We start from the raw sequence: 20,970 nt of genomic DNA, 5'->3' as shown, positions 1-20,970 counted from the left end.
GGGGGGGGGGGATGGGGAAGGTGTTGAACATTAACAAAGTATCCTTAGGTTGTGTTTTATGTTTTTTAAAGCACCTCTACATAATTCACCTTGAGGCTCCCAACAACTGCGAGGTGGGTGAACAGGACAAGTGTAACTATTCTTGCTTCAGAAGTAAGGGAAGAGAGGCACATAGAGGTGAAACAATTTCCCCAAGTTCACACGGCCCATTAACTACAGAGACCCAACTTGAATCACAAGGTCTCTTCACCTCATTCTCTTGACATCACCTCATGCTTCTAGTACAAGTCGGAAGAAAAACTATGCCTGCTCAGTGGGGCACAGATAAGACGGACGGGCAAAACCAATCAAGCCAAAACAGCCACCCGAGTCATCACCAAGACTCATCATATTGGAGAAGTCCAACTATCATCACGTATTTGATGAAAAAGAGGAGGAATTCCTCACTCTTTGCCTCTTAAGACGATAGGCTTCCCGTGAAAAATATACATGCAAAGCATAAAGTTCAAGAGAACTTTAGAAATACATACTTCAAACTCTTTCCCTAACTTTCTAGCTGTCCTTAGAATGCAAGCTCCACAGAAACGGCTACATCATCTGCCTGGCTCCCACCATGTGCCCATCATCTAGGACAGTGCCTGGTTGGGTGATGGATGGATGGATGGATGGGTAGATGTACAGCAAAGGGATGGCTAGTCAGAACTAGAACCCAGGTTTCATGACTCTTAATCAACATTTTCTCCACTGTACCACGTCACCATTCATAGCCAGACATAAGTGAGAAAAGATGGGGGGGAAATGCAGTTAGTGTGCCCAGAATTCACAAAAGGCCATTAGACTCCAGCCTGCAAAGATTCTTCCATACCCCAGGAGCTAAGGCCCAGTTTTATATCTCACAGCTCACAACTTCGTATCACAGCCTCCAAGGCTGAATAAATGGGTCAGAATCATAGCTCTTTATCTCCCTGCCACAAAATCTCAAATGCCTAAATCGGAACTGAATGTTGCACACACGCCTTTGTTATTAGCCTGTTTGGTAGAGGTTTTTCACTCTTTGACGTTTCTTTGAAAAGGACCGGAACAATTTGGAACATTTTTCCCTCGGCAATCCTGGGCTCATTTCAGGTGGGGAAGGTAGAGGTCACTTTATTAATACAACCATCAAGGAAGGCTGTCATGGCAACGCGTTGCATCTATCCCTTGAAGTGCCTGAGACAAAGCCAAAAAGAGAAACTTTCAAGTCTATAAATACAGACCCAGCATTGCTCAAGCATAGCGGCTCACTGACAGGGTGAACCTAAATGTATAGTGGCTTTGAACAAGATCCAAACACAGAAAACTTCCCTTTTGTAATGCAATGGATCGTCGTGACCATAACGGGAATAAGTGACCCTTCAGGTCACCAAAGCAAAGAAGAATAGAACAAGCAGCAACACTAAGTTCTGGCTGGTGCCCATTTTGAGCATAGGGATCCCTCTCTACGTCTGCTTTTCCATGCCTTCCAGAAAGGACTAATGGAAGAAAAAGGAATCAAGGTCTCATCAGTCACATTTTGACAAGAGACTGCAGTTTGGGAAGAGGAAACATGTATGACAATCAAGGAACCCACAAAAACAAGTTGAAGAATTGAATAATTTAGCCACATCCCTGTGGCTCATTGTCGAAGCCAGAGGAAAAATAAGAAGGGAAACAGGGAGGAAGAAATGCCACTCATTCCTATTTTTTCACTTTGGAAAATTCTGAGTGTTTTTATAAACTCGTAGCAACTGTGGAAGCTTATCTACCTGCTATTGTGGCTTGCTTACTGAAGCTGTGATCGGAACTATTTTTTTTTTTAAGATTTTATTTATTTATTTGAGAGAGAGAATGAGAGACAGAGAGCATGAGAGGGAGGAGGGTCAGAGGGAGAAGCAGACTCCCTGCCGAGCAGAGAGCCTGATGCGGGACTCGATCCCGGGACTCCAGGATCATGACCTGAGCCGAAGGCAGTCGCTTAACCAACTGAGCCACCCAGGCGCCCCAGTGTGATCGGAACTATTGTAACACCTTGCCAACCACAGCCTCTCCACCAGGACCCCACACTTCATCTTTTGGCCACAGAACTGTTTGGGTCTAACATTAATAACCTAACCCTATCTCTTAGGGGCCACAGATCATTCTGGTCGCTCCACTTGAAAGCATTCCTAATATTGAGACGTCAGACGGTTAATGAATTATTTTTATCAATGGTAAAAGTATCCTTTAGAATACAGTCAAGCCAGTACCAAAGTAGGATTAGTTTTTCTGGTATCTAAGGATATTTCACCATAATAAACATAATGGTGTCTGGCAAATAACAATTTGCAGCCAGTACTGGATCAAGTCTCATACAAAGGACTTAAAGACAAACCTTCTCTGTTTACAGAGATCGCATGCCCTTAGGTTGTCAATAGCAATGAAGATAGAATCAGGACATGTTTAATGTAAATACTTCCCCAAATAAGGTGAGAGTTTTCAGTATGAGACAAATCCACATAGAAGGGCACCAAGTAAAGGAAGTGGTAACTGCAAGATGTGTGTTGGGGAGCAATCCCTGGTTGGAATTTTAATCTGCAGTGACATGCTGGATGAACTGGAGATAACTGCCAGGGTTGTAAATGGTGTTTATCTGTTGCTATTCCCAACCTAGACCTTTGATATTTTTGGTTACATTTTATGGATGAGCTGATTGGTATTTGGAGTGCTGCCAGAATGCAGTGGAAGTCTGGAAGATATGAGATCTAATGCTCTCAACCTATACCCCTGCCTAGTCACAGTGTGGTATGAAGGCAGAACAGCTGGTCAGTACATGTGACAATCCACTGAGGATTACAGAAGTTATTTAGATTGTCTTGAGGAACATAGGATGCGCACTGCACGCCACCATTTACTGTGTTTCTCCTGAACGTTCTTTTCTAGGTAAAGAGCAGGAATCTGTAAATCAGGAGCCCTGATTCTAGCTCTAGTTCTTCCATAAATTGCTTTCAGTTTCCTCATCTAGAACTTGTCTAGTTTCTGGAGTTTGCCCACACTGCGATTTTACTATTCCTAACAGAGCAAAGTAGAACAAATTATACGACGGGTGATTTTGGTTCCTCTCTCTTATTCTTTCATTGTCAATGGTGTGTGACCCAACGGGTCTGTCTTAAATCCCAGCTTTCTGTATTTACTCCCCTCCAAGGATAATCCACTCTTATATTTCAACTTTGAGTATTTACAGTCACCTCTAATTCCCATGGCTCTGCACCTAAAAACTCACTATCTCTCTGTGATCTAGAATCAGCAAGGCACCTTCATTCCCCTTTGCCCAGTATTTGTAAGGACAGCCGCTCCTCTTCATTGCTATGGCTGACACCCTGGTCCAGAACTTCATCATTTTACCATCGACATTAATTGAAGAGTGATTCTTTGTTTGGGGGGCGTAGCGTGGGGGGAGCTGTCCTGTGCATTGCGGCATATTTAGCAGCATCTCTGGCTTCTGTCCACTAGAGGCCAGTAGCATGCCCTCCCCTGAGGTGTGACAACCAAATGCCTGCAGACATTGTCAAATTTCCCCTGGGAGACAAAATCATCCACTGTTGAAAAGCACTTTAGACTGACAACCAAAGACCTCTGTTAAATGTTAATTCCTTAAATTTCTCCAATCTTTTTTTTAATTATTCCCAAATCCCTTCTGTCAGATTCAATCAAGAACATGTAATCCTTATTTTGCAATTTCCTTCACTCAAAGTACCCTTCCTCTCACACTCTTCCAGGCTGTTTGCTTATCCCTAGATAGAGTCACCCACAGCAGAAAGGCTTCTAGAATTAATTGTATACCTTCATATGATCACTGCATTTTGTTGACATCTTTTCTTCTCAGGACCCTTCGTGATCTTTCATTCTCTTCCTGTGGCCTAGATGCTGATATTCTTCAGTGTTCTATCCAGAGCCTTCACTTGTCCTTACTCTACATTCTACCAAGATTAGGTCTTCTATTCCTTTCACTTCAATCTGTAACAATGACCACCATCGCTCCTGCTCCAAACCTGTATCTCCAGGATGACCTACCTCCTGAATGGTTAACTGGTTTTCCAACTAAGAACAAGACCCCTGAAGAAGAGCCTACAGGCCCCTCAAAGTCAATAGGTCCAAAAAAGTGCATTTTCTTCCCTGCCCAAAGTCTTCCTCCAATCTACTTTTTTAAATAAATTTTATTACAATGCATCCGAATACTGAAAACAGGAACCTCAGAATCTCTCTTAACCATTTCAAATCACCTGCGTCCAAATCTATCCCCTCTCCCTCCCCATTGCTCTAACCAGACCAAGCCCATTCTACTGAAGCATCTGGGCCCCTCACCTCCAGTCTGTCCTTTCTCTGGCTAAGCCTCACCTGTCTCTCCCCCCTTTAAAACACCACCCTGCTCCTAGGTTTTGACAGCTTCCCATTGCCTATTATCGAAACTCTGTGTTGTGTGTTATATAGAATGTACACAACCAGGCCACAGCCTACCTTTCTAGTCTCCATTTGCCCTGTGCACATCCAACATTCCAGTCACACCAGTCCAGTCACAATTCGCCAATGTGTTCCATGCATCTCTCACTCGGGCTCCTGTCAGAAAACTGACACCGCACTAGGTTTCAGAGAGAATTCATTAAAGGGAACAGTTGAACTGGTGTTTTGGAATTTGGAAATGAGAAGAGGACATTGAAGTCAGAGATAGTAGAAACTGTATAAGCAGGGAGCAGCACCGCTCCTGGGCAGAGGGATCACAGGAAAGAGGATGGGTTATTAGCAACTGAAAGGACTGAGGGGAGACCCCACAGACATGGGGGGACATAATACTTAGCTGCTGCCTGGGACCTCTGAAACCTGGGCAGGGCCCCTTAGAGCTGAGCTTGAACCTCTAGGGAAGGAATGCTGCTGGGTTGGTGCAGGAACCTTCTAAGGGGAGGAGGGGGTGAGGAAATAAAGCTGGTCTGAATAAAGCTACACACTGGGACCAAATGCTGCTACTGGGGTGAAGGGCCATCATAGGGCAACACTCCCCTGTCGGTGGAAGCCGGAGACAACGTGCAGAAAGAAGGGTGCTTTTAGAGTTGAGAGACAATTGCTTAATAACCAGCACTCTGCACTTGCAAGTCTCCCTGTCTGTACTCATACAGCTTCCCCATCCATAATGCTCCTTCTACCAATATCTGCCTGGAGTGCACTATTGTTCAAATACAATCTCCTTCCTAGAATCTTTTCTAATCTTCCCCCATATAATTATTTACACCAGCATCTCAGTTCCCCTAGCATTTTGCAAATACTTCCTTTATAGTCTCTTTTTGTGGCACAGTTATTTCTGCATGTTCGTTTTATTTGTTTTCTGCCAAACTGTGAGCTCCTTTAGGGCAGTTACGACAGTACAATCAAGCGGGGTGCCCGGCACACGACAGATGTTGGCTGAGGTGGATGGAATTGATAAAGGCATGCTAATGAAATTATTATTAGATCATGTCTTGCCTATATTTTATCTTCCCAACCAGACTTGAACTCCATAAGAGCAGAGATCACGCTTTATCACTTTTTATCTGTTTGGTGTTCAGTAAAAGGCTTCATATGCTGAAGAAGAGCTCAGTGATCTTTGTTAGCCACCTAGTTTATTCATTAAGCACCACAAATTTGGCTCAAAAAGACATGAAGATGAAGGATAAATTTATGAATAGCAAGTAAGATCTGTAGTGAGGTTCAGATGTGCCTCTAGCACGTGATTCCAACAGAATGCCGCACATAGCTGAAGTTCTGTGTTTGTTGAATAGCACAATCAGGAGACTAAATGTAAAAAGTCTTATAGCGAATTCTAAAGTAATGAAAATATATTCTAGATTTGATTTTTTCTGTTTATCTCTTACAGAAAAAAATTTACTTCCCCAATCCATGATATTATGAATCCTGGGTTACATCTGTTCCTTGCCTAGTTATTGAATTTCTCACACTCACCAACATCAACTAGCAGATTATTTAAGTGTAGGAAAGGTATTGGATTTTAACTTAATCACCAGCTTCTTGGGGAAAAAAAAAAAAAAAGAAAGGAAAAAGAAAGAAATCTCTGTTCAACAACTGATTTACGTTCAAGTCCAAGAAGAAAAATAGCTTTTTTTTTAAGGGGAGCATTATCTAATTAACTATTGATTTCTTCTCAATTATCCAAGGCAAGCAATTATTGATATTGATAGAACAGATATTTCCCTACCTCTAGTGCCCAAATGGAAGGAAATATCCCATTCAGCAATCTGCTGCCTGGGACTAGAAATGCTAAGAATCTTTACCTTTAAATCGAAACAGTTAGTTGGATCTGTTTCTTCCATGTTACCCCAATTAAACAGATATTTCCTGAAGTGTAAGCAAAACAAAATGCTGAAAACCTGTGGATGCTTCTCAAATTAACAACAACCAGTTTTGACCATGAGTAGAACCACTCTACACTTGTAGATTTTTGCCTCCCAGCTACAGCTCTTGACATTTTTAACCATGACACATAAAATACTATAAATTGGGTCTAATATTCAAGATTTCTACCACCCAATGAGAGGCAGCTTATATAATCGTTAGAGCCCTCACAACACCACCTTGTATGTCAATATTTGGAGCCTGAAGGATTTAGTAGGCCTTAATAGTCACTTCTGACATTTGCAGACAGCAAGTGTGGGTATTTTTGAAAATTGTACCAATACATTATACAGCTGTCTTAGAGGTCGCCAAGGAGTTATTGTGGAAGACGGTAAAACGAGGCCCCATGAGGGCACTTTGTTATTAACTCTGTGAGTGTCCACTACCATCTTTCCTCAGCTCATTTGCACACAGGGCATTAGAACTTTTGTGTGTAGGAAGCGTCCATTGAAGGTGACATGACTACTGAACACAATTAATGGACAAGCAGCATTATTGAATTACTACTTGGGAGATTTTTTTTTTTTAATACTTTGAACTTGGTAGTAATATTGAGTGTGTTTGTGTGCATGTGTGTGTGAGTGTGTGTGTGTTTAATTCGTGTGGTACCCCTGGGGAAATTTGACCATGACATTTTTTTAAAAATGAAAAATGTTATAATTTATAAAAATCTACTTGTTCTGCTCTGCCCCTACCCCCCCACCCCGCTCCAGAGTGGTTCTATATAATAAATGCTTAAGCAGCATATGTTGTTGGAAGTGTTCTTGGCTCTTTTACTCTTTGTTGTTATTTTAATTTCCCTGGGTCCTATTTAGCATTCTGCTAAATCAGTGAAACCTTGATTATCTAAAAGAATAGGAGACATGGAATTAATGAGGATAACCAGAACTTTGAAATAAGTAATTATTAGAGATGAAAATTACATGACAGGGACCATGAATGAATTTTCGTATCTGGAATTGCTTGCTTGATTTATTCAAACCGATTCTATTAATTGACGGACATAGTGAAATTTTGGTAATCAGGGTCTCATCACTGCATTTTTTATCATTCCGGGAAATCAAGGTAACCTTGGACTCTACTACTTCCTGGATTTACAAGGCAGTGAATATCCTAATAGGCTGTCAGGGGCAAATATGAGGGCTCATCCTCACTCTCCTCCCACTTTCTCTCTTCTGATCTGGCTGCCGCCTGCCTGGAGCATGCTGCCTGCCCCCTCCCCTCCCCCCTCCCCTCTCTCCTCCTGCCTCCCCCGTAGGCTTTGTCTTCCCGCATGCTGCCGCTGGAATCACCTGCAGGGAGAATGGCCCACCCCTTTGGAAGCTCTTGGTCCTTTTAGCCATACCGCTTTGCATTTTAACTACCATTCATCTGGCTTTAAAACTCGGCATTCTTGTATCAGGGCACTTGTCCTTTAAAAACGCAGGAGGTCCCAACAGGTCCCAGTCCTATGAAGAGAAGATACTGCCAGACCAGGAGCATTCCCTTACTTTGTACTCGATAGCCCGACATGGACAATGATACTATCCAAGATCGCAGCAAAAATCTGTACGAAAAGGACAAATACGATTTAAACAAACAAACAAACAAAGGCAGCAAACTACATTTGTTTGGAAATTGGGAGTCGCGTGCTTAGTTTGTGGCGGGGAGGGGAGGGGAGGGGGGCGGAAACACAGGATCCGTCGAGCTGTGTTTAAGCTGAAAACCCGCTGTACTAGATGCACTGAACCGGCTTCTGCTTCTCCTCCCCGCGCCCCACCCCACCCCCCACCCCCCGCTCTGCAGCGAACGTCTGCGACAACGAGCTCCTGCACTGCCAGAACGGAGGGACGTGCTACAACAACGTGCGCTGCCTCTGCCCGGCCGCGTACACCGGCATCCTGTGCGAGAAGCTGCGGTGCGAGGAGGCGGGCAGCTGCGGCTCCGACTCCGGCCAGGGGGCGCCCGCGCCCGGCTCCCCCGCGCTGCTGCTGCTGACCGCGCTGCTGGGCGCCGCCAGCCCCCTGCTGGTCTAGGCGCGCCGCCGGCCACCAGCCCGGCCCGGGCCCGCCGCCGCCGCGCGGGGGGGGGAGGGGGGCAACGCGACCCGCAAGCATTCGCTGCGACCATAGGAAACACACCCTCAGACACCCCCACTCCGACACCGTGTACACACTAAGAAGGCCTGACTGAACTAAGCCATACTGATCAGCCGTGGACAGCACATCCGAGTCAAGACTGTTCATTTCTGACTCCAGAGGCGTTGGCAGCTGTTGATCCTACCACCGCAAATCAAATGGCCAGCTGCAGAGCTTATTGCCGCCTGGGAAGGCGCGACACCCCCCCCCCCCCCCCCCCCCCCCGGAAACCCCCCCCCCACCAACCAAAACGCCACCCCCACAGCTCTTTTCCCCCCCGGGAAGGCCCCCCCCCCCCCCCCCCCCGCCCCGACACAGGAAAGACAACAAACAAACAAATCAAGCAACCCTCAACCGCTCGCTACTCCCCCGTGGGGCGCCCCAGCACCAGGGGCCCAGAGTGTGGACCAACCCAACAGAAGCACTCTTTGCTGGCGGTGCACTGTGGGTGTAAGGAAATCTGTTACAAGCTGCCATATTGGCCTGCTTCAGTCCCTGAACCCCTTCCAACCTGTGCTTTAGTGAACGTTGCTCTGTACCCCTTGTTGGTTGAAAGATTTCTTTGTCTGATGTTAGTAACGCACATGTGTAACAGCCCCCTCCAAAAGCTCAAGCCAGTCATCCCCCCTATATCTTAGCAGCACTGAAGTCATTCCCAGGGCGAGCACACATCCGCTGTCCAAGAGTGGCTCTAGGAAAAAAGAAAGTGTACCTATCCTTTTGTATTCAAATGAAGTTATTTTTCTTGAAATACTGTAATACGTAGATTTTTTGTATTCTTGCCAATTTGTGTTACCAGACAATCTGTTAATGTATCTAATTCGAAGCAGCAAAGACTGACATTTTATTTTGTCCTCTTGCGTTCTGTTTTGTTTTCATTGTGCAGAGATTTCTCTGTAAGGGCAACGAACGTGCTGGCATCAAAGAATATCAGTTTACATATATAACAAGTGTAATAAGATTCCACCAAAGGACATTCTAAGTGTTTTCTTGTTGCTTTAACACTGGAAGATTGAAAGAATAAAAATTCCTGCGTAAATGATTTCAGGAATTTGTATTGCAATTTCTTAAGATGAAAGGAGCAGCCACCAAGCAGTTGCATACTCACTTTACTGGTTCCTCTGTGGACTGAATGCATTCAGCTGACGAATTTAGTACCCAGGAAGATGGATCGATGTTCACTAGCTTGGACAACTTCTGCAAAATATGAGACTATTTCCACTTGGGAAAAATTATAACAGCAAAAAAAAAAAAAAAAAAAAAAATCTAAGCGATTGCCAAGATCATGCCAAAGCCTGTTGGCAGAGTACTAAGAGACTTTAATTTTTAAGTCATGCTATTTTCACAGATTGATGTGATCATGTGACTCCAGGGATGGTGATCTGTGTATCTTTGCAAATACAGTGTTTACATGGAGTATCATGAGAGGCAACCTGGAGAACCAGGAAAGTGGCAGGGAAATTGAGTGATTAGCAATTTGATTGAATATCTACAGACTTAGTATTTAGAGGAAATAGCAACATATACAGCAGCAAGGAGACATAACTGCTGTTCCTGAGAATAAAGTTTGTTTTAAGTACCACCCGAGGTGTAATAAATTGTTTCTGCCTTTTAGCAGGCCAATGACTGCACCAGACAGAGAGGGCTGGGGTGGTACGGGGGGGACCCTTGCAAAGTCTCAAAGTGGCTCAAAGAGTGTGCGTTCCGTTCCCAGCACGCTGTTGTCCCACGGCTTACAAATGTGTTAGCAGCAGGACCTGGAATCAAAAACAATTATCAGCCCAAGCCAGAGTCTTTCGGACAATGAAGTCCTTCATGACTTGGGAGAGCAATAATCCATGATAGTGTTAGGTTGGAAGCCTGCTCCCGGGCTGAATTCTTCACCCCACCATGGGATGGGGGCCCGGGGCGGGGGTGTCTTCTGATAAATAACCTGGGCGAAAACTAGATGAAGGAACATCGTGTCTTCTTGGTTTTGTTCCCAGAAAGGCCAATTCAAAACAGGCAATACAAGGTAAACAGGTAATGCCTGTGCTGCCTGCCACCCCATGTCTAAGTCGATTGAATATTTGTTATTCAAACCAACAGTCTCTTTTGATGTAAGAAATAAGGAAAGATGGAAATAAATTCGAGCGCTGGTTTAGTGCCAGGGTGGCCAACCAGAAATTGGAGATTTACATTAGAAGCATAAACAGCAAATTATAGTTCAGACTCACCAAAGAATACACATGAAAATGCTGATAACACACAGAGTTTGAGATTACTTATAATGAGGTGGATTTCTCATATTAAAATTGGAATTTAGGTTGTCTTATAGTTTATTAGCACAAACCAAAGGCAGACTGTGTTATTTCTAGTAACCATGCACTTTATCATTATCCACTCATGGCTTTGTCACAATGCTCAGGAATCAGACTCTGCACATTGCAATACATGGGATTCCAAAAGCTAATTCTAAAATTTAATGAAGTCTTGATCTAAATCAATTCATCTGCATTTTATCTTTATGAGGCTATAAGAATCTAAATTGATGAGGAATATCTTGCGTTCCATGTATTTAGATATAGTTTTCTGAATTTCCTGAAGTGATGTGATCTGCTTTTAATAAAAATTCACTTTTAGGTATATAACAAATGGAAATGAAATGTTCTTTTTAATCTGGATTCTCAAGTTCTTCTAAAGGGCTTATTCCTTTGAAGGAACCCCAACTCAGTGGATTTTTATTCATCTGCTGCCCTCCAGCATTCTTGCAAAGCGGGTTCCAGCTACCATATTATGTCTTTGAGAACAGGGCTCGGCTGAAAAGTGGGGACTAAGCTGTTCACATACTTAAGGTCCCAATTCTTGCTTTGTCAACTTTCCCGCAGAGTAAAAATATAATTCCATCCATCAGCATCATGAATGAGCATAAAACTGCAACAAAATTTTTGTCCAAAGGCTCAGGTATATACAAAGTATCACTATTTCTAAGACAGTAATTAGACTGCTCTGCTGTGATATGGAAGTGATTTATTCCTGACCATGTACCACCCTAGACAGATCATTTCTTTTTTTTTTTTTTTTAAGATTTTATTTATTTATTCATGAGAGACAGAGAGAGAGAGAGAGAGAGGCAGAGGGAGAAGCAGGCTCCCAAGGAGCAGGGATCCTGATGCGGGACTCGATCCCAGGACTCTGGGATCATGACCTGAGCTGAAGACAGACGCTTAACCATCTGAGCCACCCAGGTGCCCTAGACGGAGCATTTCAGTCCCAGCAAAGAGGGACCTTGCTTAAAGGGACCCATTCTGACCCTCCTGTCACTTGGTATTAGTAGCTGGGAACCTAGTATTTCCTACCCAGATAGCCTTCAGCCACTTTAAGGGCATGCATGCACCTCTCCTGGGGACCCAAAGTCCTAAAGGCAAACAGCATCGTGCATCATGACTGCAAATCCCTGGGCACAAGGGGTGGTCAACAGTGAGTCTGTGTGGATAGATTAGTGAATCGGCCCTGGCAGGCAGTGCACACTGGAGAATTCTCACAGGAGCGAGAAGAAGCCCCTTGCGGTGAAAACCAGAGCTCAGGAATGGAAGGAAAGGGGCTAAAGGTGGGAGGGAGAGACTAGGGCTACCTCAGGGCCAGGGTCCAGGACCCAGGACGGAAGGAACTCTGAGCAGGCTAAGGACTGTAAGTTGATACCTGGGTTTCCAATTCTTACAAAAGCATTTGTGTCAAAGTGGCAGATTGGAACGTATTTTATTCAACCCTGTGTTAGCTTGCCACATAACTTTTAACTGCTTAGCCATTATGGCACATGGGCTTCCATTGGTACTTTTGTCCTGGTCCCCAGCTGGTGGATCTGCCTGGACGGAAACACTGCATGAGGCGCCCTTGAATTAAATCGCTAAGATGGCACAAATCACTCACCCGGGTAACAGAAATGTGAGGGTTGGGGGGAAGGCATGGGCCACAGTTCAGCGGTTCCTGTTATGAATGCTCTGCCGCGCCTCTTCTCAGACTTGTGCTGTGGACAAGGAAGTTTGGGATGGACTGGGGGCAGCTGTGAGGAAACCCTGAAGCCAGATCTTTTGTCCCATTGCCTTCCCTCTCCACCATCAATAATCCAGTATTACTATAGGATGTAAAGACCCCATACTCTGATACGGGTGCTCTGTGCATTATGGGATATGGGTTTGTTGTACTTCACCTGTTGTTGAAGACTAAATAAAATACCTGTTCAACAGTTTCTCTGCTCACAAGCTTGCACAGAATCTGTGGGAACTTTGAAATACATGTTCTATATATTTGTTACATACGGGACTCTGTATCTTATGATCTGGTGCAATTTTAAAGCTTCAGCTTCAGCAGTCTGAATAGAGTTCCTTCCCCACCATGTTTATTCCCGGTCTTTCGTGGTAAGGATGGGAATGGGGGCAGAAACCAAGCTACATGTTAGAACAATATGAATAACCAGGTAAAACTGTAGGATTTTTTTTTTTTTTTTGAAAATCCAATTGGACAGCCTTAATGGTATATAAGAATGAAAAACAGAGGTAAGGAACACCCCCAGAGTTTTGATCCAAATGTCTGGTTGTGAGCAATTCCTTCTTGGCCTCAGGAAAGCAGGACTAGATTCTAATCCATTTTCTGTCTGAGAAATATTGAATGTTGATCTGGCACAAATATTCCTACAGTTCTGACCAGTTCCATATAGAAGAGTTTTCCCCTTTTAACTACATTTCCACTTTTTTACACTAAAGTTTTCCCCTTTAGTTACCTAAAACAGATGCCGAGGAATTCCTAGCATAAACTACACATAAACATAATATGATGTAAAAAAAAAAAAAACCATAATATGATGTCAGAAAGAATTAAGAATGCCAACCATCACATTTTGAATTTTCACCAAAATCTTGGGAACATGGAGCACTTTTACTCTCCATGACACCTGGGAAGGTGTGACTCACATACTATCTTCATTTGGCATCTGAAGAATCAAGTAACTAAGAAACAGATATATCCCTTGTAAAAATTATATTATTGCACTTAGCTAGAAATGAGAAAACAACATCTGTGAAAAGCCCATATTAATATTTAAAAATGCAATTATTTGAGATCGATTATGGCAGAAAAATTCTGCTCCTAACACATTTTTTGAGTAGGTCCTGAAAAAGCCTATCAAAAAGACTTAAATGATTTTAGGGGGTGTTTACATTTGTACAGTTGAGCATCTAATCCTTCTTCTACCTTCTCCTGACACCCAAGAGCTGTTTTTAATTGATGGATGAATTAAAATGGAGTAGTAACATTTAAAATTATGTGATGCTTTTATTAACCTGAAATGATAGCTGGTGAAATAGGCCATTATTCCATGAGACCTAATTATGTTAACACTGAAGATTTAGCTAGGCTGGCTGAAGCGAACTGCAGAGAATTGGAAGGAAAAATAAGACCCATTTTTCTTAACATAGTACCAGTTTTTCAGAGGCATCACTTTTAACTGTTATTTAATTAGTGAAGTATGAATCGTATGGGGGAGGGGGAACTGACTAGAAGAGAGAAAAAATAATTACTACCTGTCCTACATCTGTCTGCATGGACTTTGAAATTCCTGCGTGGCAAGAATGTGTCAAGTTCCGTCAGAAACATAGTGTCCCGCCGTGTCTGTTCCAGCCGCCCTGCCCTGATAGGACCGCATTACAGCTTCGCTCTTACAAGGCGCAGTCATTCTGATCTAACAAAAGAAGGAAAATGGCAGAAAATCACACACCTGAAGTCCTGTTAAGAATAGGTGATTCTTTGTGCCCCGGGCAGGCAAGAACGTAATGTCATTTTTGTGCGTTTCTATTTGCGCTCGGAAGGAGGGCCGCTCCTGTGGGGCAATGGTTTTCCCTCTGCTGGTGTGAAACACGGTGAGAAAACATTCTCCAAGGAAATAGCGTTTTGAAATTTACCAGTCGAGCCTACCCCCGTGAAGCCCTGAGTAATTGTTTTGGCTTCCATGGTGTGATAAACACCTAAAGGCAGAGATTAATGTCATCACCGCCCCCCCCCATCTCTTTTTCTCCCCGCTGCAGGGATGGGAACGTGGGGCCAAGTACAGGATGTTGAGGTTTGCAGGAATCCTTCAGTCGGCTGATGCCTAATTATGAGGACCCCAGCTAAATATTTAGTTTATTAAATTAATAGTGTGAAAAGCATTGGAATAGTTTTACAACCACTTAAACCCGTGTTTACATCCTGTGTAATTACAATTCATAATTGGGAAAGCAGTCAAATCTAAAGGCATTCTGATCAATGGTTCTCATTCTGCCAAATAGACCCAGCAGCACGCATTACAGCAAGGGACTCTTAAAAGAGGATCTGTTTCTACATCTAGACTTCAAACCAGATTCAGGGAGGGAGATGGAGGGATTCTAGCTGTAAAGTGCTTTAAATTACGTGTAAGATTTTGTGTATATATGATTTTTCCCCCCCTGGGCAAAGAACCTATTACACTCCGTTTTTTTGTTTGTTCGTTTTTGTTAATTTATAAAAGGCCTAAAAGTATAAGGATGACTGCTCTAAAACCTAAGATTGAGATTTATCCTAACTATGGAAGTCCTGTTAAATAATAAATTGTAGACAGATGATGAGTGAAAATAACATGAAGGTATTTGAAGGCACAGGTCCAGCAATCAGGTCTTTATTCATTTCATACTGACCTTACCTTGCCTAAGCTGCTAAGGGCATCCATACTCCCTTTTGTAGATAGCTCTTTTAACATGTGCATGGTTGTTCTGGAAGCCAGGCGTGAAGTAAAGGTGAAAATGGCCCAGAGCAGCAGCGTAATGTGAGTGACAAATGATCCAAGTGTCTTGGCAACTTGGTGTGTTTCTCATGGCAGCATGTAGACCAATGAAGATTCACATCCTCTGGGGCCCCGGGTTAACCTTCCTTCAGGGTCTGAAGGATGTTGGTGGTTTGATAAGGGTTCTAAATAAAGCTCTTGGGAGATCTCTGTTCCTAAGCAATATAAATATCTGCATTAAAATGTGTATAATAAAAGCCTCATACTTCACAATCAGTTCCAACTAAATAACTAAACTCTGGCAATTGGATACCTGTCATTTTTCACTGGATCTGAATATGTCCATATTTCCATGTAAATTCTCACCTTAATGCACACAATATATTTGCATTTTCAACCACATGCCTATATTATTGATAGTGAGTGAGGGCTACCTCCAGTTAGAGGCAGATAGCCCTTTGTTGATTTGAGACTCGCCTATTAGAGGATGTTACCATGTAGACAACCCCTCCCAGTTCTTCAGATTGTGTCACCTGAAATATGATCACACTCTGAAACAAAGTCTGAAATGATGTGGGTTCTGATTCTGTTGTCAGGGTTGTGAGCAGCACAACCCAGTCTGCTTTCTCTATTGCAGACATTGTGCTGGAAAGGGGTCACAGTGTTTCTTTTCCATTCTTGTCCTAACATTTCAGAAAGTAAAATATATGCGACACCGGAACACGTTTGGGTTGAATGGCACCGAGTCACTTTCTTTTTGTCTGGTTTGTTTCATTGTTATGGTTATTCTAGTTTACAAGCATTAGATCAGGAGCAAAGGTCTTTCTAAGTTGTGGGCATTATTCTGACTCTTCAGGGCACATATTTTCATTTCCCACTCTGCCCCCTGGACCAGCACTATCTAAATCAGTACGCCCTAGCCACCTAAGGCTACTGAGCACTTGTATGTGGTTCGTCCAAGCTGACATGTCCCGTGAATGTAAGAATACTCACTGGATTTCAAAGTCTTTAGTACAAAACAAATGAGAAAAGAATGTGAATTCTCTCTTTAATAATTTTCATATTGATTACATGTTGGAATGATAATATTTTGGATATACTGGGTGAAATAAAATATATTATTAGAATTGATTTTAACTGTTTCATTTTGCTTTTCTAATGTGGCTACTGGAGACTTTTAAATTACATATATGGCTCACATTATATTTCTATTGGACAGTAATGCTCTAGACACTTAATTTTCCCCTCTATAAAATGGGGCTAATGGTACTCATTCTCCAGAGTTAATGTGAAAATAACAAGGAGCTAATGAACACGAAATTAATTGGTAAACCAGTGAACCACAGGAAGAGTCTCAAGTGCTGACGACTGCGATGGTGATACTTTCAAGCTCCAGTTCCACATTTCCAGATTTTTCTGGAAATTTTCAGCCAGAGGTCTTACCTGATCTTCCTCCAAAAGCACTCCAGGACCACGAATGCAAGGCTTTTAAAGTTTTAAATGAGACATATGGCCTGAACATGGAGCTTACATTAGCAACAATGCCAACAAGGAGAATACTAATGGAGACCGAAAAGTCATAGTAATAGCAACCACACGGTGAATCTTAACTGAAAGCCTGGAGCTAGGTACTGTGTTAAGTATTTTTACCATCTTTATTCTAAATAATACACTACACTTCTATCACTGTAGCTTATGAGACATTGTTGACCCCTGTTTTTCTTTCTGTACACTTAATTGCTTCTGATAAGCTATGTATGCATACAAAGAAGGGAAGATGGCAAAGTGTGGCAATCCAGTGTAAAAAAGGTTAAATGTGAGTGTACAGGGGGCTCGTGGGCTGCATGATAGAGATACAGCATTATGATGGGAAAGGTGTTCTGATTTCAGCAGTTAGAAGTGTTGAATCTTTCACTGATTTACATTTTACCTGCTTAAGCAATGATTCTCAGGAGCTGGCACCTCTGTGATCCCTCCATCTGATAATCCTTCAAAATAACTGCCCACTCCACAGCCTTGCACTCAAAACCCGCCTTCAGGGTGTCCCGGCATACCTCTCCAACCCACGGGGCCTGAAGATGCCCTGCACGTTATCATCTTCTTGACTTCAGTCAGGTCTTTTTAAAAACCTGGAATGCCTTTCAGCATTCTTCACCCATGAAAATCCTACCCCAAGTCAAGCTCCACCTCTCCAAGAAATCTTGGCAAATCAACCCCACGGCTTCTACTCATGCTTAATGGTCTGACTCATCACTTAGTTCTTACTATATGATTTATACTGTGATTTACTTGTTATCTCTCCTAGCAGATACAGACACACATACAGAAGACTTTCCGTGTAATAAGGTCCTATACGTGCATTCACGAATATTTACTGGGCACCTATTAGGTACCAGGTGCTGATCTGGATGACTGAAACAACAGGAGCTAAAATAAATTTGAGCGCGCGCCCCTCGGATTATATTTAAATAATGCAATTTAAGTAAACAACTCTATTAAATAATAGAAATAAGAACTAAAACAGCTGAATTCCCGAAGAGAAAATGTTAGACACATGAAAGATCTGCGGGTTGAATCTCATTTTAAAAACACGAGGGGAGTATTCCCAATTAAAACTTGCGATGTATGCATCTTAAAAAGCAAACAGTCCTTTAAGTGTGATCAATGTATCCCAAGTTACAACTCTAATTTCACAGTTTGACATACAGCTCCTTGTCTTAAAATAGAAGCATCTCGTGCTTCTCAATCTTTGTCACACTTAGCCTTGGAACAAATTTTTCTCAGACTTGAGCATGCATCAGAATCATCTGGAGGGTTTTGGTAAAACAGTTGGCCGGAACGCACCCCTAGGGTTTCCGACTCAGTAGGTCTGGGGTGGAGCCCAAGGGTTTGATTGGTAACAAGTACCCGGGTGAAGTTGATGCCTCTGGTCAAGACGACACCCTTTGAGACCCACTGGCTTAAGCTAATTAAAAACTTCACTGCAATTGACTGAGAAGCTCACAGGGCTTTATCTAACTCCCCTTCCCTGAGGCTCAGTTACCTAACATTAAAGTGGGCATCTTGAGCCTCACCCCACAGGACGATGGTGAGAATTAATTGACAGCATGTCCATGAAACTGTTTAATCTGAGGTTCACATTCAAGAAATGTGAGTTGAAGCCGTACATTTCCAATTTAGCCGTAAAAGAAGGCAAAGCTTTTCTTTCACTAGCTTCTCCCACTCACGCAATTCTAGCTATCTAGTAGAAATTCTGGTTTCTAAATTCAACTAATTTCACTGACACAATGATAAAATAATCGAATCTTACAGTTTGCAAAGACCTTAGAGATTTTCTGGAGCGAGCAGTTAAAAGTTTTGGACCAGCTAAATTGTCAAACCTTTTTTGTTTACTTTCTTGATTCAATAAAGCAATCAAAACAATTGAACTGGTTGCATGTATCATTCCTCAACTTGAATATCTGGTTTTCCAAAATTGAATTATCTGACTAAAACAAGCTGCATCCAGACTGCAAGAAAAATAGAAAGAAGATTCTCGTTTCTTCTTGCCTGGTCATGGTTGTAGCGTCTCACGGAGGCCCTGAGAGATCCCGCTTAATGAAAGCCCCGTTCCTCCTAGCTCCAGCTTGTCCACTCTCTCACTCTGGGCCTTCGGTCTGTGATGTTGCTCTGCGCTCTAGAAAGGATCAGGGGGCTGTTGATGCAAGGAATCAATGATCAAAAATTAATTTTAAAGCCCCTGGTAGGAGCGCGTTAACATGAATGGTGCGGCTTGCCTAGCAGAGAGAGCAGCACAGCTGAGATCTTCCAAAGGATTTGGGAACAAAATTTTGCAGATAGAATGTATCTTGAGAATAATGATGCATATCACTAATAACCTAGTGCTAAATTATAAGTCTAAATTGGAGACTTTGCAGAGGCATACACAGCCTCTGCAATTTCCAGTTTGGCGTAATAATATGGAAATGGCTTTTGGTGCCGGGGTTGGATCCGTCTAAATGAGCTGGAATTGATAGCTGCCTGTAATACTAGGGGCAGGAGAGAGTGATCACGTCTGTGTCCTTGCTGACTCATCTAGGGCTCTCCAGACGTGACAATTTTAAGGAGTGATCCCTTAAATGTGTTATGGAAACGCACTACAATATCCCGCAGCACAGAGCGAGGTCTTTCTAAAATTGCCTCAACAAGAACACAGGAGGGGGAGTCTCCTTTCCCGGGAGGGAAAGGGCTTTTGTTCCTGTGAAAAGTAAAAGGAGATAGTTAAGTGCAGGGAAAAATAAAATGCGATAGAGATGTTCTGAGAACACAGAGAATTAACTGTCCCTTTAGGAGACTCCCAAGTCCCGGTCTGCTCTGTCCCCTGGAAATGATTAGCATTCCAGAAGGCAGACACCTGTGCCTTTCCTTTCTAGGGACAATATAATGGACGCCCGAGGACGAGACAGTAACACTCATGATTCAAATGTCAAAACAGCAAAATTAAAACCTCCGATCAGTGACTTAGGGAATAAAGGCTTCTTGAGTGACTGTAGTATAGACAGCATCTCAAGTATTATGCAACAGTTAACCTCACTAATAAGTCATCACTGCATGAGTAAACCATCAGGAATCGAGGAACAGCGGCAAATTTAGAGCCAATGGAATCAAGCACGATGAGGTCTTTGCACGGCATACAAGACTCCCTATTACTTGGCGTCCGTGTCGCTTCAGCCTCATCTTCTGGCCAGCTGTGCTCCAGCTGAGTACCAGTGGTGGCAACTGCCCGAAGACACCAGACTTGAATGTTCTATGTGCCTTTGCATTTGTTGTCCCTTCTGCCCGGTCTGTGCTTTCCCATTGTGTCCATGGGGTGAGCTCATCCCTTAAGACCCAGCCCAAGGGCCTTCTTGCTGATGCCCTGTTCCAGTTACTATTGCTGCATAACAAACCAGCCCCAAACTTAGTGGAATACAACAAAACAAGGGAGGATGGTTTGCCTCTTCTCCAAAAGGTCTGGCACGTCGCTTGAGGCTGATGCAAACAGTGGAGGGCTGGCGGCTGGAATTAGAAGATCCACTCCCAAATGGCTTCTTCACTTAAATGTGAGGCATATTTTTGGGGGGTGGTTGAAGGCTGAGCCTCAGCTGGATCACCCACCAGACTGTCAGCACGTGGCCCCTCTGGCATAACAGCTGTAGGGTAACCAAACATCCTATGCAAAGGTTTAGTATTCCAGCGAACAAGATGGAAGCCACATGTCTTTGATGACCTAGCTTCAGAATACATATGGCATTACGTCCGTCACATTCTAGCACTTGACATAGCCACACGCTAGCCCAGATTCCTGGGGAGAGGACTCAGACTCTGTGTCTCATCAGAAGTGTCAAAGAATTTGGGACCTTGTTCCTTCTTGGACCCCTCCCAGATATGGTGGTACTTTTCTTCTTTGCCCACCCCTGTACCTTGGGGTCTCTATCAACACTGGCTTCGGGCTGGGCTGTGTGGCTGGCGTCATTGTATCTGCAGGGCTTCGCAAAGCTCACATAAGATCGTGGATAAAAAGTGCTTAATGAGGCCACCCTGAGCATGGCTCCATCAGACGGTCCATTTTAAGTTTGGATTCCAAGCAGGAACTCCCCCATCAAAGGATATATAACCATACCCAGA

General features: G+C 43.3%; 1 protein-coding gene across 1 annotated transcript in view; it reads left to right on the top strand.

The window, feature by feature from the left end:
* NTNG1 (netrin G1) overlaps positions 1–8,502 on the top strand; it is a 315,404-nt gene extending 306,902 nt beyond the window's left edge. Inside the window, exon 8 of the mRNA XM_035017896.1 lies at positions 8,221–8,502. Within this exon, the coding sequence (XP_034873787.1) occupies positions 8,221–8,450 (230 nt within the window). The 3' untranslated portion in view covers positions 8,451–8,502. The remainder of the gene's footprint in view (positions 1–8,220) is intronic.
* Positions 8,503–20,970: the final 12,468 nt, after the last annotated feature.

The sequence above is a fragment of the Mirounga leonina genome, unplaced genomic scaffold (genome assembly GCF_011800145.1).
Source record: "Mirounga leonina isolate KUSES-001 unplaced genomic scaffold, KU_Mleo_1.0 Mir_173, whole genome shotgun sequence".
Classification (NCBI taxonomy): Eukaryota; Metazoa; Chordata; class Mammalia; order Carnivora; family Phocidae; genus Mirounga; species Mirounga leonina.
Note: the sequence above shows the minus strand (reverse complement) of the source record. Positions and strands in the feature narration are given on the sequence as shown.